The sequence below is a fragment of the Micrasema longulum genome, unplaced genomic scaffold (assembly GCF_059751315.1).
Source record: "Micrasema longulum isolate JH-2025_06_02 unplaced genomic scaffold, ASM5975131v1 h1tg001666l, whole genome shotgun sequence".
NCBI lineage: Eukaryota > Metazoa > Arthropoda > Insecta > Trichoptera > Brachycentridae > Micrasema > Micrasema longulum.
The window spans coordinates 85,461-110,091 of record NW_028278845.1 but is presented as its reverse complement, the minus strand read 5'-3'; the positions used below and the strand labels follow the sequence as shown (position 1 = coordinate 110,091).

Genomic DNA, 24,631 nt, shown 5'->3' with positions numbered 1-24,631 from the left:
GTTAATAAGCATCCACAAAATAATGTAGTCAATTCAGAAATATTATCGGCTTTGTCGGCCTCGTGGTGTTATGGTCAGCGCGTTTGCCCACCACGCGAGAGGTCTCGGGTTCGATTCCTGACGTGTTTGATTTGAAATATTAATTTAAAAGAGTGTTTTTGCACTAAAAAAAATATTTCATAGTCCCTGTACTAGTACCTGAAGCGTGAGACTAATCATCTTACACTCATGTAACAAAAATGATCAAGACATGCTGCGATTGATGTACCAACGCAGTGCCCTATGTACTATTAGGTGCGGAAAGGGAATGATAATGAATATCGAAATAAAAATAAACTTAAATATGAAAATTGGGATAGTATTATTTGAAGTTTTTTTAAAAATTACTTAGTTAAACGAACATTTCAGAAAAAAAAACATCCTCAAATTATATTAAATATGGACACAATACGAGAATATTAGAACAATATCATATACAACATTCTAAAACAAAACAAGGACAGTCGAGACTCATAAACCAGGGACTGAAATCACCCAATAAACTACCAGACAAAACTAAATAAAAACTAAAGACAACCTTTACAAAAGATGTTAAAAATATTATCATCAACAAAGGAATAATTTTATTTTTTTTAAATAATAATACTCTCGCTGCCCCTTTCACTGTGAGTTTGGCAAATTATATTTAGGGCCTTTATCGTATATTGTCATTCATCGTCATGACCATATTACGAACACGAATGATGGCAAAAACTGTATTTTCTTGTACCACAATAGCAGTGTAGAACCACTTCTGAAACCAATATTTCACACCTTCCCTGCCAAGAATCGAAGCCGGGATCTCAAGCGTGATTGGGAATCGCTCTTACCACTACACCACTAAGAAGACTTGTCTCCACTCGATTTCCTTTTCAGGATTTTTTACCTGAGAGTAGTACTAGCCATAGAGTCCAAAGCGCTTGTCCAGGCTTCTAGTTCTATTTTTTAAACATATCTGTTTTCTTCATTCGTCTGGACAGGGATAATTCTGAATTATTCTAGATTATTTGCTAGTTAGGCAGATAATAACTGTACCTTAAAGGATAAACGACGGGAGTAAAATAGAACGAAATGTTTAGGAAAAAAGTTTTGGTGATTGTGCGATTTCCAAAACATCATAACTTTTGAAGCAAATGAGATAATTTCAATCTACGAGTATAAAGATCGTTTTAAAAATATTATTTTAATAACAATAGTACATATCAAAATAGCTTTTTTGGGACAAGTGATATTTTTTGCATAAAAAACAAAGTGAACTTCAGATTTTTATTTCTACTTTAAAAAGCATTACTAAGATGAAAGTGGTCTTCGGTGTTTTATTAACGTGTAAAATAGGTTATAGCGATAATTTTTGCATTTTTACCTTCAAGTAGACTTCCGCATTTTATCCTCTAAGGTACAGATATTCATTCAAGAGAAATCTATTAGATTGAAATAAAATCATCATAAGAAATGTATTAAATCAGATAAATAATTAAGTAGATTGGGAACGTTGTATAGTAACGTTGAATAGCTAATTCCGCTAAGGTATAAAAGTGGTTGATAAAATCTTGTTTATTTTTCATGGTTAATTTGTAAAACATACGTCTAAAATTTTCACATAAATATCTTACATTAATATTAAGACGCTGAGATGCTTAATTACTCTGGAATACAATAACTATTGCTAGGCCAAAGTCTCGAGCAAAAAACACATCTCATTACATCCCCGAACCGTAATTTCCTCTCCGCTGCGCTAATTATACGTGAATAGGCATAGTTTTAGCTTTTCGGTAGAACATTTTATAGCAACACAAAGATGAAAAAATATTCATTTCTTTGCGTAGGTAACGCTTTCCCTCTAAATAACAGAAAGTCTGCTGGATCAAATGTTTTTTGTGACGACATCTGTTGGCAAGAAAACATTTCAGAAGTTTTTTGTTCCCTCCTTCACCTCTTTTACTTTTCGGTGGGACTTTTTGCCCCTAACCCGCAGATATTGAATACCTCTGTTTGAACCGCGTGTTTTAGTTCAAATTTCTACACAAACACCCTCATTTAATTTATGCAGGCAATCAAGATGCAATATTAAATAATTAAACAGTAATTTAATTTGTTAGGTTCGTTCGCAAGATAAAAATTAAAATGAAAATTTCGAATTGTACTTCAGATTTTTTTTATAGTTTCTCTCAGAGACAAAATTTGTTTTTTTAAGAGAAGGGTTTAAGACTGGAATTTCCTTGGGGGAGAGATTTGAGTTGAAAGCTCCTTGATGATTTTTTAAATATTTCAGTTGGTTTCCTTAAATATAAGAGATATTTAGTGGTTGTTCCATGTATTGAGGTTGGTTTTCATAGGCATCAGAGATATTCAGTGGTTGTTAAATATATTCGTGTTGGTTTCCATAGACACAAAAAATATTCATCAGATGTTTCATCTAAATCAAACGTTTCACTTTGTTTGTTATTTTAATATTAATGTGCTACGTATTAATTTTTAATTATTATCTTGTTTTGTATAATATTATTGTTCTGCTATGTTGTTTAAGTATATCATTCGTCCCAATTCAACACAGGACTTTGATCTTATGGAGTTGAGACTTGTATTTTAATAAGTTCAAGTAGATTTTTATTGTCAATAAATAAACAAATTTTCGCTTTTCATGAGATCATCTTCCACCCTCTATCAAAGATGTTGCAACAGTATCTTTGTTCAAATCACGCCAGAAAAAATAGCTCCTTTTTTTCTTTAATCTCTCGTTCTTTCCTCTCTTTTTATACCCTTTTCCCATTGAAAACCAGCATTGTTTATAATTAACTTATAAACAAATATTGTTATTTCTTTTTATCTATTTTGTTTTATTATTTGATTTTCTTTGGAATCATAAATTATATAAAAAACACTTTAAATTTAATTGATTGGTTGAAAAGAAATGCCATTTGACAATGTCAAAGTACAATTACATGCCATGTATAAGACATAAAATAAATTAATTAATGCATATTTCGACTTGATTATTTACCTTAAAATTCGGGTTGGATGAATACAGTTCTGTGTATAAAATAGAACCAGTATTCTGGACTGGTGTATTTGACACGATAATTATTTCTTGTAAAAATCCTACAAAAGGAAATCGAGTGGAGATAAGTCCGCCTAGTAGTGTAAGGATTGGCGGGTTTGCTTATGCTTGGGGTTCTGAGTTCAATCCCTGGAAAGAAATGTTTATTTCTAATGTGGTTTTAAACTGCAATATTTCACTGATCCTGTATTGGCGCCTGAGGCGTATGACTGATCTCAGTACCTTATTGTAACAGATGATAGAGGTATGTTGTATTTGTTTTACTAATGAAGTAGCCTATAAGCCAATAGGTACAGAGAAGAGTTCGATGATTTGATGATTAAAAAACCTACAAAAATTAAATTAAACTTATTAACGCACTATTTTTCATCTCCGTTATTAAAAATACAACCGTTGCGTTACTTTGGTAATTTATAAAAAAAAACTCTTTTAGCATTTCTTATAAGTAAAAACAAGAGAAAATTTCGATAATATGCTGATTTTTCTTTGTTTTAGGCCCTTTTTACGAATCAGAATATAAAAATATTATTTTTCTTTCTGAAGTGTTTTCTACTTTTCATTATTAAAACTTCAAAATACTTTTATTTATTAAAACTTCAAATACAAAAATATATGCGTTTCCGTGGGTTTATTGCTTAAAGCAATATCTTTTAGCCAACTTAAAAACAGAGAGGTCGAAAAAAATTTGTCAAAATGTGTACTCAATTTAATACAACATTTTAGTATAAATATTTATTTTCGAATTAAAACTGTTTTTTTGTGTGGAAAGAGCCTGTACATATAAACTTATCAATAAAAATTATTTTGCTGTGCACATTATATTTTGAGGAACGTTGTATCTGGTAATGTGTTTGGAGAAAGACAGGAAGACGATCCAGGAAAGAAAAGGAATAAAAAATTTAAAATGAACAGAAGAATTCAACGGATACATAATCATGTTTTAAGCGGTCCTCAAAAGTGACCACGGAAGGTGCATTTATTATATGATCTGGTCTCTCATTACAAAGTCTGCCACCTTGAACGGAAAAGGAATTGGTAAAGAATGATACGGTATGTCAAAGAATGAAAGGTGCTATCTCCTGAGAAGAATGAAGTGATAGAACATTTTCACTAAGATATTTTGATCTCAAGGGTTGGGATGAATATTATAAAGTAGTGAGAGAGGTTGAAAGTGTATCTCCTTTTTAAACGATATTTTATACGTTGATTTGTATTTATTGTTACCAATGCACTAGCCTATGGACGATTTATTTTATTTATTTCGTGGTATCATTCTTAAGTTTTAAATGATTAGGGTATTTCTTTCACTAGCATGGTTTATTGTGAGATCGAGTTACTTCTAGCACGTGACTAACTGGCTCGTTACATCTTAGCTAAACCATTAAAAGCAAACTACAGAGGCGTGCTGCACCTGCATTGTTCAAGGCGGTTACATTTATTAAAAATGAAACACATGGAAGCGTTAATTAAAAATATTAATATTGTGGACTTCATTGGGCAACCCGAATACGATAGTAAATCTTTCAGACCCGGAGTTCATTTAAATATGTACAAATTTAGAAAGCGGATTGTTTATTTTTAATTTATTAATATCTCTAAATACTTTTCATTTTTCGACTCCAGTTAGTGAACGGCATGGCACACAGTTTGTTCATAGATTTGAAGCAAATTCGTATCGTCCGCGTCCTTACGATTGATAAAATATTATGTAAAGCAGGTTTTACATATTAGTATTTCAAGAATGTCTAATTAATTCCGTTCAAAAGAATATGCATACGTTATTAAATAATAACACTTATTTAATGAATTTTGTTCATGCTAAAGTATTATATTCAAGAAATATAATAATATTTACATAATAAAAATATAATCATTTGATATTTTCCATTACAAATATAATTCATCACTTCAGAACTAATCATAAAATTGTAAATAAATTAGTTAAAAAATAAGAACAAAAACTACACAAAATAAATTGTACAAGTTCTATGTATTTTAGAAAAAAAAAAAACCAAATATAATATTTTGAATTTTAAGGCTTAGAATCTACATAATTTATTTCATTAATTATCGATAGGTGCAACAATAATCAATTCTGATCACATATTTTATTGTATTGTGTTTTATGTTTTTTTTTTTTGCAACATAACAAGGTGAATAATAACATTGAACACCTAGAATTGAGACAAACAACATTTAATTTTTGTGATCGAACCCGGAACGCTCCAAACCTGAAGAAGCGCCTTGGCAATTACACAACGGGAGCCGCCAATGTTTTTTTCCCATTTAAAGATAAATTTTTAATAGGTTTTCTTCTATTATTCATAAAAACTCATACGAAATATAACAAGTTTGCTAATTCTACATATACTGATAAAATAATCACTTCTTTTAGACGCCTTTGGTTTTCAACAAAAACACAAAAGAGTCACAATAGTGTCAACTAAGGGAAGTGAGCACCCTCTTGAGACCGCGATCTACTTTTGTTTACGGCGCAAGGAGTCTTAGTTATTATGCACTTGTTTTTTTGTAACAAGCTTGTTACCTCATTATCTTTTTCTTCGTCTCCTTATGCAAAAGTTGCAATGGATGAAAAACATTTTTTTTTTTCGTAACTATCGATAAAAATCTTTCCCGGAAGCAAATTTGTTATATTTATAATATTTATTATAATTTATTCAATCATGATTTACACATATTAATAACATCAGGTAAAAATAACATGTTCGCGAAAGGACTCATATGAAAGCATTTTCGAAAACCTAGAAGGTACTTGATTTCAAATGGTTTTGGGGAAAAAAAGCTAACATGAACATGATCACAATACCAAAGAAAATGTAAAAAAACAGGCTTCTATTTAGAAAAAATGCGAAGTCACAAAATTCCATTTTATTTAAAGCAGTAAAGTAATATTATTAAATTTTTATTTTATTTTATTAATTTTACATACATGGAAGTTTTATAAAACATGAGTACATAAACAACATCAAATTTCAAAAATACAATATAAAGCAATAAAAAATAGAACAGTGTTTGGAAGTAAAGTTGGTATTGGTAAGTGTGGGACTCTGGATCAGGAGGTCCAAGGTTCAAACCCTGCTCTATCACAACTTGTTTCCCGTTTTCTAACACGGTTAATTCTTAAAAGGCTGTGCTTAAAAAAGTTAAGATTTGGTTTATTTAAGAGTATGCCTGTTTGAAAAAAAACAAACAGGCATACTGTTAAATAATTCCTTTTTCATAAAGTATAAAAATTAAAATATAATTTAGGCCTGTTATAGCATAATAAATTTAAAATCATGAATACGCTTTGACGCATGAATATGCGTTTTGAAGCTGCAAGACTTTTTGTGATGTTAGCTATCATATTATGTAAATGTTATCAACTATCAAATATCTAAATTTAGTAAATGGGGTCTAGAATTTCAACCATCCATGCGCTCAGTAGCTGCAAGACTTGTTGCCATCTAACTTCTATTTTGATAAATTTGCTTTTTATTTCGTTTTTTTTAAATATCACTTAAACCCTAAACTTTACTGTCAAATAATTTAGTTTTTAAAAAATGTAAATACGGGCTAGATTTTTTATTGTCCATGCGCTCTGTAGCTGCAATACGTGCTGTTATCTTGCTCCTTTATATCATAATTGTTATATATCATAATTGGAGTCGAGGAACTAGAATCCCAACCGTCCATGCGCTTTGTAGCTGCAAGACGTGCTGGGATATTTATTTATTGTACAGCGCTTTTGAGGTGATTTTCACAAAAATGGCGCTATATAAATTATCCAAACATATATATATATACGCCAGTAATTTAACTAGCGTACATTACCGTTCACAGCTAATAACTGACTGATTGAATAAATTTCTTATTTGGTATTCGTCTCTTTCACACAAACATCAGCCACAGAACAGCGTTTCTGTCTTCTTTGTAATAAATTTCTATTCTTCTATTTACTTGCTCTTTCTTACGCGGCGAATAAGATTTATTGTTATATTGGCATCACTTTCATTCGCATAATTATTCTTTTCATAAAAAGGATAAATATTATTTTTACTAAAATACAGCATATTAATGCAAATTTTACTTTACAGATCCAGCATGAAAATGTCCATTTGAAGATTACAAAAAATACAACTTCATAAAATATGTTAACAAGAGAGACATCAAGTTGTGTTTTGTATGTAGACTCGTGTTTCACCATAGCCACACAATAGTTAACGTTTAAATTGAAATATCTGGGTTAATCATTAGAACGCAAATATATTTTTATTATTTTTAAATATATAAACTATAATTAGGAGTAATTACAATTTCATATAAATGAACATAACACGGAATGCAAGACCGACCAACTAAGGAATCCGTCAAACATTATGAAACAAAGAACACATCACAGATTGTTCTTTTTTCCACGCCTGTCAGCTCCTAGCAAATACGTTTTATCTAATCTTCAGAGATATTTATTAAAAATTATTCTTTACGCGTGAAAAAAAATCGAGTGTCGTTAAATTACCCTGTTAAAAAGCAAATTAAGAATCAATAAAGCTATGTGAGTAAAAGAATGGTCATAAGCAGGCATGCTTTACTCTTTACACGATACTTCTCCTGAATAAAATATGTTAAACCATAGTAATGGAGACAACCAAGTTTCACGAACTTCTATGAATTTTAATAAGGCTAATTTCAACCCTGCACAAGTTTTCTTTGAGGTTTTACAAAACTTTTATATTTAGCGTCCGTAATAATATCTTCACATAAAGAAAAGTATTTTTTGTCACTGGTCTTGCATAAGATAAAACTATGCTATTACATGTAACCATTTTTATATGTGCAGGTGGAATAAAGAAAATGGATTAAGGTCCCGTAGGTAGTGTCGCTGACTCTGAAGCAGGAGGTCTGAGGTTCGAATCCCGCCCTGTCACAACTTGTTTCACATTTCCTGATAGTGAATTATTTACAACTCGTTAAAAATGGCCCCCAAAATAAAAATATTTAGTTTAATCGCAAAAACGTAAGTATTTACTGTCACCAAATAAATCATTAAACATCACAAATTTCAAAAGAAAATTTTGTAAAACCGTTTGTTTCAAAAGATAAAATATGTATTTGATCAACCTGTAAAAAAATACCCTAGAATCTTTTACAGAATATTTTCTTTTCTTTTTATGTTACACAAAAATATTAAAACTGTCTTTTTATTATGTGAGCAAAAATTCATAAACATTTCTTGTATTCCTACTAACAGGCCATGTCTTTGTGGAATTTTTGGATTGCTATTTTTACTGTTAATATGTATTTTGTTTCTATGTAATTATCCTTTTTTTTTAACACTCTGTTTTACCTCTTATGTATACTGTAAAAAACGAAAGGATTTAAATAATTTTTTTTTTTTTTTTACGTTTATCTAAAGGATCTGGATTTTCTACCAAAGGGAGTTATTTACATTAATATATTTATTACAACATAAAGTACTTTCTCCACATACCCGAAAATCATTTTAAAAACTGTGGGTCTTTCTATCGATTTTGCTCATGCAAAAAAGCAATGTTTTTTTGTCAATAAACGAGTTACTCTTTTAAAATTTTAAATTTTTAAATTTCATTTTAACTCTTTTACTTTCATTGTGGACTTGGACAATTATATGGGGGGCCTTTGTCGAATATTGTCATTGTTTTTCATTACTATGTTAGCAAAAACTGTGTTTTTTTGTATCAAATTCAGTTACAAAAGTCTATGTCCATCATAGTATTTTCATAAATTTAATAACATTAAATTACATTATTATTATCATTTATTTTTAAATTTCTTAACTCCGTCGCCCTTTATACAAGTCAGCAAATGATAAATTACATAATCATGCATATATCACTGTTTATTTAAATGCCATTAACCACACCAATGTCAGTCGGTAATAATATCAATACGAAGAGTTAAAATGGCAATACTACTTCCCTTTGGTGGGAAACGCACCAAATATTTTTTCAGTTCATACCCAAAGACATTAGATTATTTGACAAGATGAAGAACATTAAAAAAATGGACATCTAGGCTACAAGGCTAAAAATTTTTCGTTGGCTGGTTTAAGAAGCCATTTTATAACCTGTTTGAATTCACAAAAATCAGCGAAAAAATATGGTTGTTTAAACATAGACAGAATGGTTAATGAAATACAGTGTGTAAAATGCCCACTTAATCTAGCCAAACACACTAAATATTATTAAATATTTGTATGTAGCCACTTACCGACCTTTATATGTCTACCGGTTAATAGCCGTACCCGTCTCTTCGTCAGAACACCAATTAAATGTAACGGTTGCTTATTAAAATTCATTTCGCGGTGGTGTTATATTTTTGCGCAACAACTTTGGTGAAGGTGTATGGTGGATTTTGCACGTTGGTTTAATTAGCGTCCTGACGAAGATGCGGGTACGTCTCGAAACCGCTCGACATAAAAAAGTTCATATGTGGTTATTTACAAATATTTTATAACATTCAGTTAAATGTTTGACTACAAAGTTAATGCTTTAAATATTAATAAATTTGTTTATTTTTAGCGCTTTTTGATTCGTTGCTATGTTATACATGTAACTTATATGTAACAGTTCTTTCATAAACGCTATAGGAACTTTATTTTATTAACTATTGAGGAATTACAAAATCATAAACATGAAAGATCTAAGAACTACTCAATATAGTCAACAATATTTTTAATGTAGACAAGGAGTGGATTCAACTCCCTGGAGAGCTGTTTATATTAACATATAACAACAGAGATGAAGAACGTTTAAGAGAAGGTAATATAGAAGTCAGGGCATCTACAGGGCTTATGACCTGTCTATGGCTGGTTTAAGTCGCCACTTTTCACACTGTGTAACATTCACCATTCTGCCCATATTTAAACATCTATATTCCTTCAATTCTTTCATCTGTTGATGTTTGTGAGGTTAAAGAGCTAAAACCTTTATTTATGCGGGTGAGATTCATCTAATTGAATTATTTCACCATCCATGTCCATAAAGTTTCACAGTCCATGAAGAAGTATAGAAATTGGAAAAATAACATTTTTAGGCGTTGCCTAGTATGTAGATAAAAATAATTCAATCAGATGAATCTCACCCGCATAACTAAAGGTTTCAGCTCTTCAACTTCACAAACATCAACAGATGATATAATTGAAGGAATATAGATGTTCAAATATGGGCAGAATGGTGAATGTTACACAGTGTGTAAAGTGGCCACTTAAACCAGCCATTGACAGGTCATAAGCCCTGTAGATGCCTAGACGTCTATATTACCTTCTCTTAAATGTTCTTCATCTCTGTTGTAATATGTTAATATAGTCAACAAATCGCAAAATCAGTCTAGTTTTTTTTTTTTATGTTAGACAATGGCAAAACAATAATTAATTATTTGAATCGACAGCAATCTAATATCTTTAACTGTGCTTATTTTTGTGGATACGAATAGCATTATATATATTTAGGATACTTCCGTAAAAAATACAAAAAATTAAATTTTTTAAATGTTTGCTGTTACACGCGCTTTATATAAGTGTTGATGCAAGAATAATGGTAATAATTATGTTAATACTGCAAAAAAATTGCGACTGATTCATTCAAAAGGAATAATACGATCCCTTATACTATACATTCTAAAAATATTTTTTGATAGGTGGCCTGGTTAAGGGTGGACACGCAGACAATCCTGACCATCCATAGCCACGTGATCACGAAGAACAAGAGGATCGGAGTCAGCCACAGTGACCACCGCACGTGGTTCCTACACGTGAAGGAGGTGCGGCCTGCAGACAGGGGCTGGTACATGTGTCAGATTAACACTGACCCCATGAAGAGCCAGCTCGGCTACCTTGATGTCGTAGGTAAGAGAGAAATATGTTTTAGATTTTAAAATATTGCCAAACCATTGTATCATTCGCGACACTTGGGGTATTCAAATGCGTAGAATCGGGTGTAGAAAAAAACGTCAAGTTTAAAAAAGGAAAGTGCTAGTTTACTATGCGAATCGATGATCCAAAAGCAAATACCAAAATAATTTTGGTTTTCGATTGTAAATCATTGTCTACAAATTGTTTTTAGCACTTGGGATAGTTAATAATACATTTGTTAACTCCACGCCTTGATTATGCAAATGCATGTTATCCAGATGCTAATTCTGAATTGCTTGATAAGTTGAAACGATTGCAGAATGTATACGTTATATATTATCTTTAATCTTCGCAAATTCGACCACATAACCGAATATCGCACGTAACTACACTGCATTGGTAACAGGCAATGTAGAAACATTTACATTATATAACTTCTTTGATCGTTTCTTCTTTACTCGTTTCATTTGAGAGAGCTCTTCTAACCTGTATCACAGCAGGGACTATATCTTTGTTTTTGTAACAAAAGAACCCTCACAATACCCATTCAATGCTCTTATTTTGTCGCCTGCTGTTTCACAGCAGTAGCTGCGATAATGGAATAATCTACTGAAAATTGTCAGAGACGCCCTGCCACTTCTTTATTTACATTCAAATCACGTATTCTTTCCTTCCCTCTTAAACACCTCATCTTTTCAAAGTAAAGTGTAGATATTTAGTCAATTTTTTTTTCTTAAAAAATGATTTGTTTTATTGTGAAAATAATACAATATACACTGATTTTCTTAAATTGAACGGTTTGGGTACGTAGGAAGAAACTGCTTTGAAGCAATATACCCATTATTATGCATATGTATGTAAACTGTATATATATGTATATAAAGTGTTTAAATAAAAAAACTAATGCAGCTTGTCTTATCTGTAAATAATATGCAAATAATTCGTAAATTTTGCCGTAGAATACCAACTGTGTATGCGCTCTGTATATGCAGAATGTTTTGTAATCTAAATGTTATTTGTAAATGATTTTCAAAAATATGAAAGCAACATAAAGGCATTTTACACTTATTTGTTTATAAATTTGTATAAACTAGTTTAATTTAACAGTTTAATTCCTGACGATGATTTAGTAACCTCGAAACCGGTCGAAGTATAATTTAAAAAATTAAAGTGGTTTATACAAATGTATAAACAAATAAGTGTAAAATGTCATACCACAAAGTGAAAAATGTTTTTGATAACAAAAATAAGGCATTTGTTTATATAATGTAAATGAGAGCTAGATTTCATTCCGTCAATGCTCTATGTAGCTGCAAGACGTGTCGGGGTGCTGAGATACTTATTATACAGCTTCTTTAGGGTGATTTTCATTAGAAGATTTACTGAAGTAATTCGTTTCATGTTTAATACTCCTGCAATTTTATCACTAATTAATTTAAATGTAGCAAAAAGGACAACTCGGCCAACCTACCAATACTGAGGCAACAATACTTCGACTTCGTATGGTAAAAATGCAGTTATTAATAAACTTCATTTTCTAGGCAATAAGTACCAAGACGTTGGTGATTCATTCCAAGTGAAGTTTAGTCCCTACGGGGTTTTTTAAATTTTATTTTATTTATACGTACAAATTATTTATCTTTATCAACTTTTTATATCAGTAAAAATATTTTTTATACGTAATATTCACCTAAGTAGTAGTTTTATTTAATAATATAAATGTGTTTTTCTTGGTTTTTTTTACAGGTCAAAATATTTTTATTACCAATTTTTTTAATCAATATTTTTATAATGTTTGTATAATTATCATACTGTTTTTCTTTCCAGACTTCTTAATTTGTAAATAAGAGTTAGTATGTTTTGAATGTTAGTTTTTACTTATTCACTTAACTTACATGTGTGTATATAATTGTATTTGCGACTTATATACAAAAAGAACTAAGTGCCGTTTATTTAAAAAAAAAACAAAAATTGAAGGCCGCCATGTAATTTATTCATAATAATAATATTTGAGGAAAGGAATCGGAACACGGGAAAGCACATTTCTTTAAAGGTCAAACCTTTGAGTAATAACATAATAGAGTCTCCTATATAGAGAAAAACATTTATATAATGTTATTGACCACGAAGTTAGCTACATATTACAGCAATATAACGGGCCGTAGGTACTTGAGGTTGAAAATTGCGAACGCAAACCGAAACCGTTCACCACACGTTTGTTGTTAAACTAAAAACCAAACTAAAAATTCAGAATGTTTTTGTTCTATGCAATGGAACTTAAGGGCTTCTCTAGATAATTATTATTCTAAGGGTTGAATCGTACTACAGCGGCGACGCGCGACAAAATTTTGTATCGGATGCCACGAGTTTGCTTCGTATAAAACTGTGAAGATAATATTTCGTGTTGCTGGGTCGCGCCGCGGAATGCTGCTCAGGGCTATTTTACTGCGAAATGATCTTAATACGATTATGCTGTGCTATGTTCTTCTGATGGTACACTCACGAGGATTAAAACTGTTGCAAAACAAATAAGTTATTTTCGAATTTGTATGAAGATTTACGCGATGACGTTCCATTAATTATGTCCTATCCTACCTACAAAATTAAATCATCTCAAACTCATTCTACATACAAAAATAATCGTTTATGTAACTACAGTACAAACTTAAATTGTTGTAAAGTCAAGTAATACTCTATGTTCCTCAAGAAGCCGATCGCCATCTTTAGTAATAAATTCAGCAGAAAAATTAATTTTGAAAAGCGTCTTACCTTATTTTAATCAGACAGTAGAAATCGAGATGCTGATTGCAATTCAACGAAAGTCAATGCACATATACCAAAGAAACTATAAGGTTTTAATCAATATTGTTGCACCTAATTAATAATTTCCCGAAATGAAAAGATTGAATATCCGTAATATTCTATTTTGATGACGTTTTTTCTTTAATGTGGTAAAATTTTGGGAGTTTTTTGCTCACAATATTACAAATTTTAATACAGTATGCTAAATACAATACGTACGGAAAATTATAAGTAAAATATATTGATAAAACTCTTAGAGTTTCTTTTAAATACCACGGACACAGGAGCAATTTTGAAACACTGAAAATACTCCGCATATCACATTTATAAAAGCACTGTCACTCACTATCACTTTACTTTGAATTAAAATCAAAAACCAAATAAATCCGGTCATTAAAAACGCGAAAAAGGTTCTAGAAATAATTGATAAAAAATGTAAGCACATTATAAATAGTTGCAATAACTGCACCCGACGCGATGACGAATTTCCAACTGATTGGTTGACAAAAAAAGGAAGGTAATGCATACGAATTTGTAACAATACGATTGGGTAGTCCAAAAAGTTTTTATTTTGCAATATGGAATGGTATAAAATTAATGTAAAAATAAAAAGTTACTGCGTAGATTCGTCGGTCAACAATTTTTCAGCTCTTACCTAAAACACGCAATAGGCGTCAGGTTCGATTTCCGAGACATTAAATCAGTATTATATAAAATATTTTTACTGCGGAAGCGTAGATCAACTTACCTGCATATAACAAAAAAAATATATTTTCCGACGTATCGGATCACATAAAAGTGTCGGTCATGTAATGTGTTAAGTTGTGCATTTTTTTACTATTTTTATTTCAATAATAATTAAAATAAAAAAACAGCAATACAAAAAATACTATTCTTAAATGCACTAATGCAATTCGTCAGTTACTACGATACTATGAGTACATATTATTTTTTTTAATCTTCAAGCACAAAGAATAAGTACATTGGCGGACTTATTGCTAAAAGCAATATCTTCCAGCCAACCAAAAAATAAATTGGTTAAAAGTCGAGAGTTGGTCAAAAGTTTGTACTAAAAATCGAAAGTATATATAAAAAATATGTACATACACGCAAAAAAAAACAATAAATAAAAAATAACAGTTTTTTGTTGATGGGGAGATAGGGCTTGCATATTATATCTCTTAATTCTATGAAAATATTGTTAGTATGTCAAATATATATATGTTTGTGTTTATATATATTTATATGCATGCATGCATGTAAATTATGAACCAGATAGGAAATATAAAATTGAAAACAAAGTAATCTTAAATAAAATCAAACTCGATAAAAATAAATACTTCCAGAAGTCAGGTACTTAGGTGTCATAGTTATTTCTTTATGCAGTTTTTAATTTGAAATCATTATCGTTTCACAGTCTATGCTTTTACGTAATTAATTAATATTTTTTTGGCTCCTGATTATCATTGCTTATATTTTGAAGATGTGTGTAGGTATATCTCAATCATCTATGACAGGGATGGCGAACTTATGGCGAGACGATTTTGCATGGCACGCGAATGAAGAGAAAAAAATAAAAGTGATTGTACAAAAAATTCCAAAAAGTTTTAGAAATAGTATATAAAAGTTTTAAAAATATTTGAATAGCCATGTGTATTTTCTTCGTTCATCAATAGTTTACAAACGACAGAAACGAAGGATATAACTGGATTCATGCATAAATAGATCGCATTGTTTAATACTTCCCGCACGTACAATAGAACTATTTCCACGGAGATTTGTTCAGTTTTGACAACTTGAAGAAACTACAAAATGTATTGCCTATTCCGATACATATACGTATCAACAATAAAACTTGACAATGTTTTAATTCATGGAATTAGATGATTTCGAAATAGAAATTGGTAAATTTTCAGTCGAGTTCAAAATGGATAAGAAAATTTAATGATTTAAGAATTATTTTGGGAGAAATTGAGTAAGATTTATTCGTTGGACCAGTCCAGAAAAATGCCAAAAATTAAGTACTTACAACTTGGCACACCATCCCGGAAACCTTTTCTCGTCTTAAAAAAATGAAAATGGGCATATTAACTATTTCTTCGTCGACTTATTCCTATGAATAATTATTTCTTCAATGAACTTTATAAAATCAGATATAAGAAATATACTTACAGACAAAAGTACTACTGTTTGTATTCTATTAAAAGCTACCAGCTATGAACCCAATATAAAAAATTTGGCATCTAGCATCCAACAACAAAAATCTCACTAAAAATTAAGTTTTAAAGGTTATTTTTTTTAATTTAGTATATTTATTGTTTATTTCTTTTATTTTGCCATTAATTAGTAATCAATTATTTTTTCGATGCATCAGTGCTTTTTTTGTGTTGAAAATCTTAATTTACACAAACATTTGATGCGTTTTTATTTACATGGCGTGTGGCACGCAACATATTATAATATTGAAAAAAAAATTTTTTGGCACTCTGGCTCAAAAGGTTTGCCATCCCTGATCTATGAGGTGTTTGGCCCAAACCAATTTTCCAGGGTAGCCGACTTGCATGCAGTCATGTACTCCTCTTCTCTCGTAATTTTTCTGACAGTCTGCCATCTGACCGTTGGTTTAGAGAGGGTTCCGGTTCTTTGCCGATCTCATCTAAGTACGTAATGTAAAATATACATCTACACAAATAACATTAACCCTGTTGACGGACGTAGTAATGCGATGCAAAACGTTGAAAAAGAGTGTTTACAAAACACCGAGAAAAACTCATTGTGGGTTTTCAAAATATCGTAAATAGAAAATAATGGGAATCAAGTTGTGATAAAACCAAGTTTGAACGTTAGACCACTGATCCTTGAGCCTGTGACACAAAACCACAACCGGTTTTATGACAAAAGTCTATTCTTAGTCTTTCTTTATTGGGAAACTGTTATCCACAAAATGTAGGAAAACAAAACAAATATCGGATTGATCGTCCAGAATTAAATCGATCGATTATTTATTTTCCTCTCCAAAGTTTCTGCAACGTGCTGTTACCAAATTTTGCTTTTTTAATAAGGTACTATTTGTATGCTCTAATTATCCGAATTATTCAGATGATAACTACTTTTGCAACATAGATGGAAAACATTGAGAACGAAAAATTAATTTTTATTCATTTATATGTTTGAACTATCACTTTAAAAACTGGGTGACATTCACCATTCTGCCTATGTTTGAATATTTATATTTCTAGTATACAATATGTATTTCTAGTTTACAATGAGATTACTAATAGAGCAATGAAATCTTTAGGATATACGAGTATTTTAAGAACGGTCAAAGATTTAAAATCAGTATTATTTTTCAAGAGTTTGTATATATATTTATAAATATAATAATTTGACATGGAAAACCACAAAGTTAGCGCTTCAAATATTAAGTTTATAGTTTACACGTGTATCTAGGAAATGTTAACTGAATAATGGTGAAATTCCATTATTTGTATATTTATAAATATTTTGAAATATTCAAACTATCTTTTTTATATTATTTAAAATAATACGTATTAATATTTTTTCATTTTATCCAAATGTTTATAAATCCCCTAGCGAGTTCTTAAGGTCCAATTAATGATGACAGTAATTAAAAACTTATTAAGTAATCAAAATATATTTTTTAATACATTATAAATATAACACTTTGTTTTTAGACCACTTGTTTATTTCAAAGCACTACTAGTTTTGGAAGGCAGAGTTCCTTCAGTTTTATTAACACATGTAGATAGAAGGAATTATGCCTTCCGAAACTAGTACTAGAGCTTCGAAATAAATTTAAGTGGTCTAGAAACAAAGTGTTTTATTAATTATATGTTTATTGTAATAATAAAAATACGTATATAGTTTTATTCCACTCTTATTTATAAATTTTTACCAGTGACCGGGTTTCGTTGTGACCGACATCGTCAGACTAAACAAATGTTTATGTTTTATACAAGTGCAAGCAGGGGTTGTAAATCATGAGAAAGAATTGCCTCGATAGCATAAAATTAAACGATCAGGTAACACACGTTCATTCCCTTTTCTTTTTTACTTTTTTACAGTTTTTGAAAAAAAAATTTTTTTTTACTAATTTAGTTTTAGTTATTTAGTTGAATTAAATAGTTATATTTCACATTATATATTGCATAATGAATTGTTTACTGCTGTGATTATTTATGTAAAACTTTTAGTGTGAAGGGTTCTATGAACCGTTGATACATAAATAATTAAATAAATTATTGTATCCATTAAAATACAAACAATGGAACGAATCGATAAGAATTTTGGCCGGGAATTTTGCTTTCTGAATTTTGCTGTCGATGGAACTACCAACCAGCGGCCCGTGCTATAAAATTTAAATAAATTTAAATACATAAAATTCAATTTTCATTACAAAACTTCATAAAATTATATAATTTACACCAGTTTTTATTATATGCATCTAGACAAAACTTAAATTCATATAATTGTTATTACCTTATACTTAAATGATTTTAATTTACACTTTTTTATTTCCATAATTATATAAAATCATGATTTACAACCCCTGCTTGCACTTGTATATAACACCCACCAGTCTGACTATGTCGGTCACGACGAAACCTTGTCACTGGTAAAAATTTATAAATAAAAGTGGAATAAAACTATACAGGGTGTTCTTTAAACCCTGTCACATCCGAAACCACGATGATCAGTATGGGCAATAAAACGTATTAGAATAGATCTTATTTTTTTTAGAATGAAGAAAATTAAAAAAAAACAAATGGCTGATGACTTCTGCAGGGAAGAAGCGAGGGGGGCGTGGCGGCACGGTTGACAGTGTATCAGACTTCCCCCTCCCTCCTCCTCGTTTCTCCCCTGCAGAAGTAAGCAACCCGTTGTTTCATTTGATATTTTATTTTTGTAAATTTTATTTGTTCTAAAAAAATATTTTAATGGGCTAATATGTCTTCTTGCTCATACTGATCATCGTGGTTTCGGATGTGAAAGGGTTTTAAAGAACACCCTGTATACGCATTTTTATTATTATAATTAAAATACAATTCCACCAGGAAATGTCAGTAGAAAAACTCAATTATATGTTAAATCATGTTATTCCATAAAGTTAATACCGATTCAATCCATAATATAGAATATTTTATCAACAACAACAACAAACCATCACGCCGTTTAACCGTAAGGGTAGGCAGAGAGGATAGAACGCCACAACACTCTATCTTTGCATACAGATCTCGCTTCCTCTACATTCATACATCTTCTCTACATTCTACATTCTACATTCTACATTTTTTTGCACCACAACAGGCCAGGAGGCCTAATTACAGTGGTGAATTACATCACAAAGCACCCAGGCTTGAGAAAAATCACATTTTTAATTTTTGTGTTCTCACCGGGAATCGAACCCGGAACCTTCCGTGCGTGAGTCAAGCGTCTTGACCACTACACCACGGAGGCCGCCGGTGCACGGATCTCATGCACGCGCGCCGATTATTCCGACTTTTGACATGTCCATCTTTAAGTATTTGTTGAATTTGGTCATCCCATGTCTTTCTCGGTCTTCCTCTATTTCTGCATCCATCAACATTCGCATTGTAAATATTCTTAGCCATTCTTTCGCTGTCCATTTGTTCTACATGTCCAAACCAGCGCAGAGCTCCTTTCTTGATTTTGTCGATAATGCTTGTCTCAGCCTTACATAACGTACGGATCTCAACATTTGTGCATCTATCGTACATATTTTTACCACACATTCGCCTGAGAGATCGCATTTCGACAGCATTCAGCCTACTTTCATCCCTGTTTTTCCAAGTCCATACTTTGCTCCCATACATCAGGGACGGGACCAGGACTCCGTTGTGAACTGCCAATTTTGCCTCTTGTGACAAACATTTATTTGCCAAGGTCGATTTAAGTGCACCGTTTACTATGTTCCCGGCACTCACCCTCCTTTCAATATCTTTCTCAGTCATTCCATCCCTAGTGAACATACTTCCCAGATACACAAATTCCTCATATTTTACCATAGACTTAAATATTAAAAAACATTTAAACTTAAATGAATGAAGTTCCTCTATTTAATCCAAATTCATTAACGTGCCGAGTACGCTCAGAGTATAGAACACAATCCGTAGATAAAGTTTCTGTACAAAACTAGAACGAAAAATAACTTCCTAAGTTTGGACAAGAAAGCTCTGTTGGCGCAAAATATTAAATGATAACTTTGCTAACTGTAATAGTAAATAAATCTTGAGTATTTTAGTTCTAAAAGCAGCTTATTTTCTGTTTCAGTTCTATTCGTACTAGTTTAACTGGAGAATCTTATTTTTTGTCGATGAAGTCATTTATTAATATAATTTGTATCGTTTATCTAACAAAAAAATAAATTCAAAAATATAGAATGTTACGTATTACATTACATTTTTTATTCGTGGATGTATATAGGTGCGTTTTGGAGTATCAAATGTTTTATTTTATACGTACATAAGTATACTTTCTTACCAATTATACATGCTGAGTAAAACAACTCCTTCGAATCACTGTATTGTAACCTGAGGTTAACTTTGGTTAAACCTTAGGTAGCTTAAAGTTAGATTGCCTGATAATTACTGTCTCTTTTCATCTTACTAAAAATATACTAGCATGCAACCGTTTGCCGACTGTTACATGCTAGGGAATTTGGCCATTCAGGCCTCATGTAATCGGTTCTCTGGGCCTTTTTTTACAAAAAAGGCACTATACAAGTTATCCATAAAAATAAAAATAGTTAAAAAGCATAGTATTGTTTACATTATTGAAGATATTTCCTTTTTTTCGAAATGCATAGCGTCAAATCGGGTTGTGGTCCCGCGGTTAGTATCGTGGACTCCCAGAGTAGAAATATTTGTGTAAATAAAAAAAAAGAATAACTAATTGAAAATATCTAACGTAAATATTATATTCAAGAGAATTTATAAGTTTATTGCAAATGATGGGTAATTCATGGTGATTACAGTAACAATGCAGTACTCTATGGATCATAAGGTGCTTAAAAGGAAATTCCCCATATCTGCCCAGTGGTATAGTATTAAGTGCGTTTGACTATCATGTATTCAAGTTCCAAGCTGAATTTCGGACAATGTTAGTTTATAATCGTCAATTTTCCAAGTCGCCTTAGTATATTACCTTTTTTATACCAAAGCAATGCCCTATGCACTTTAAGCTCTAAATTAGCGTAAAGAAGGAAGATACACAAATATTTTTTTTTCTTTATTCATATGCTTTAGGGGTAGCATTTAAAAAAAAAGATTTATTTGAAATCCTTTTTTTCGAATAAAGAAATATCACATATTACGATTACTGATAAAATTAAATGATATGGATTTAGAATAATTAATTTTGTTTTCAAAATCAATAAAAATAGTGTAGAGAAATGTTTTTATACATTTATGTAAAAAAGATTTTAAATAAAAATATGTTAGTAGAAAAACGCGAAGTGTTTGGTTTTGGTTGCTGTGACGTCAAGATTCCTGAAATTTTTCTACACAAATTTCAATGGTAGGAACAAAAAAAATTAATCGTGACGTATAAGGGGCGTGGCCAATAGAATCACCGTTTTTGCAGGAATTCAAAATTACAAATTTAAAAGTATTTTTGATGCTACTAATAATTAGCAAAAAAATATTTTTTTACTGGACAGTATTTGATTAAAATAGACTTTTATTACTTTAAAAATGTTAAAAAAAAACTGATATTTACCTATTCACTTTTTTTATAGATTTAATGGTACAAGTACCTTTTACATACATATATAAATATATTTCTCTACACATTTGGATTACTATGCAGTAAAGTATACACATTTAATAATTTTACACTAGATAACATAAAATGCACTTAAATTTACAAAATACAATAAAAAACTAAAATTACAAAAAATGAGTATCTTTGAAGAACAAGAAAATAAAAAACATCACAGATTGTAGTTGCAATACAGAATGAGTAATGTAATATTAATAATCAATAAAAGAAGAACTAATTTTAATCAAAAAAAATTTAAAGCAATAAATTTAATATTATTTTACCTCCTTTTTGAACTCTATTTTTGAAGCTTGTCAGCAAATGTGAAAGAGGGAATATGTGAGAAAGTTGTGAAAAATACACCACAACACTTAGACAAATTGATTCATTCTTCGGTTATCTTTTTGCAATTGGCGGGAATTAAGCCCGCGACTCCAGTTTCATCGTTAGCCGCCTTATCGACTGGCCCACAGCGCCCGTCCGGTTTTTTATGCATACATAGGTACTTGATATTCGATTTTAAAATGTTTTGCTAGACAAAAAATTTAATTGAAAGTACCTAACTTGATTTGCATTTTATTGAATTTCTTAATATATTATTTTACGTTTTGGGTAAATTATCCAAAACTTCATTTTGATCGTGGAATAATCCATTCCGTGTCAATTTGCATAGATTTGCAAATGCTTTGCATTTTCTAACTACTACTACAAAGATAAACCTGCAGCCGACTTGGTAAATTATACACCTGCTAAATTATAATTTATTAATTAAAACAATCTCATTCCATTGTTAAGACTAAGGATGACGTAAAATTCAATTTGAAACTTTATCACAAAGAGGCTAATGATACGAGTACTTTTCTCTCATTAAAGTTAAGATATGACATTTATTTATTAAAGTTTATTTATTTACTCTTCAACCTTATTGATTCATTAACCGTTAACAATATACTTTTTTTTTAAGCAGTAAAAAACATTTAAACAAAAAAAAAACCTTTCGGCCAGGGTGATCTTTTAAATCAGGGCTGTTCAAACCATATACGATCCGGGCCAACCCAAGTAGCTAAATCGATTGGAGGGCCGCAGAAACAAATACATCAACTTTTTGAACAAAAAATACGGGGATATTATTGTTATGTAATTTCTTTTTTACGATTCTGTCAATATCAACATGAATATTAGTTGTTGTCAGACACAATGCAAGTGTAAGTGACTTATCTGACTAAATATATATATGACTTTTATTAGGTTTTATGAAATTCATTGTTAAATACGCTATTTGACAAAGATAGGTACGGCCCACATCGACCCCATATTCAAGCAATGATTCGTTAGTTTGGTGAAACAAATACACAGTTCAGGAATTCTCTTAACAATAATGACAGAAAATTTTCTGCCGTTGAATAAATATTTTATTCATTTATTTGGGTTGCCATAAAAATGAAATAATGGTTTAAGAAATAAATTTTGTAAAAGGAAGGAAGGTTTTCGGTTGGTCAAAAACATGTCGCGGGCCGGACAAATGTAAGCCACGGGCAGCATGTGGCCCGCGGACCCTGCTTTAGACAGCCCTGATTAAAATATATATAATACTTTTAAAAGTTTCTGGTTTATTTTTTAATTACTGGTATCCCTAAAAAAGTCTCATATTTTGTTGCCTGTGTTGGTAGTAGGATCACATAACATGAAAAAGTTCGTTTATAACACAGAAAAGACAAAAAATATATATTATAAGAAAAAAAATAAGTTTAAGAGCCAGTGTTCATTTTTCTATGTCCAGGCAGATGAAGAATATAGTTTTGTGCGAGAAATAGAACCAGAACTCTGAAAGATTATTTTCGACTCGATGAATGCTCTCAGGTAAAAATCCTGAATAAGAAAATCGAGTTGAGATAAGTCCGCCTCGTTATGAAGTAGTTGGCACGTTCGCCTACCATTCTTGAGGTCCTGGGTTCGATTTTTGAAAGGGTGGACGTAAAATAAAACTGGACGCGGAAAGGGGAATCATGATAATGATGATGGCTCACTGAAAATATTAGTACGAAAGTACGAAAATTAAAAAAAAAAAAAATACGCATGTGCAATCAATATGGTGGTAAAGAAATCAGAATAAAGATTTTTTTAAATCATAGGGCACGTCTCCGAGATGCTGCAGTGTGTCTCCGGCAAAAAGTGATACAAGCGCCTTTTTGCAGTGATCAAATTTGTTATTTTTAAGTTTTTTTTATTCTTTAGACTTGATAGATTATTTTATAAATTATACCGATAAATAATGTTTCTTTCATATTTCGCTTCGATAAGATTTATTAAAACCCACAACGTATTTTTTTAAATAAAATACTGAAATGAGCGGCAAAATATCTTTCTAAAATAATAGTATTATTAAATCAATTTTTTTTCACTGACACCCCTTCAGAGATTCAGAGATAAAATAAAAAATAAAAATGAACGTAAGCAGTGAATTTCAAATCGATGAAATTTCATGTTTCCGGTTGCATGAAGGCTGTATGGAATATAACAAGAAAAGCTGTGTATAATATACGTAGAGTGTAGTAAGATCCTCCCAGGATGCATCGAAGGGTAAAATTCAGAAAGGAAAATTGGTCATATTCCTTAGCATAATCGCAACTATATACGAGTACCGCTCAGGAAATTTAACCACCAAAAAAATTACAAATCGTATCGCAATATGAGGGCATCTGTATTATTAAGTTTCATCTTGTTTTTTAAAGTTAAAAAGATACTTTTGACCAAATACCATTTTTTTTTACAAAGAGTGTATCTGCATTTTTGTACAAATTGGTTTCTACCGATAATAAACAAATAAATAAATTATAATTTAAACAGTTTGTAAGTTAAAATATTTTAGGCGCATGTTTATTTTGGGTACCCTTTTAAAATAGGTTTTAATCGGTCCCGTGGCTTATGTCTCGGACTCTCGGCTCAAAGGTCCGTGGTTCGAATTTCTAACTTAATTCACCCCAACTTAATTCACCCCAACTTAATTCCCATATTCTATTAGTGAGTTATTTACAACTCGT

The 24,631-nt window shown here is 30.8% G+C and overlaps 1 protein-coding gene across 1 annotated transcript in view; it reads left to right on the top strand.

The window, feature by feature from the left end:
* LOC148274375 (limbic system-associated membrane protein-like) overlaps window positions 1–24,631 on the top strand; it is a 168,763-nt gene that overhangs the window by 107,275 nt on the left and 36,857 nt on the right. Inside the window, exon 3 of the mRNA XM_088237206.1 lies at window positions 10,775–10,982. Within this exon, the coding sequence (XP_088093332.1) occupies window positions 10,775–10,982 (208 nt within the window). The remainder of the gene's footprint in view (window positions 1–10,774; window positions 10,983–24,631) is intronic.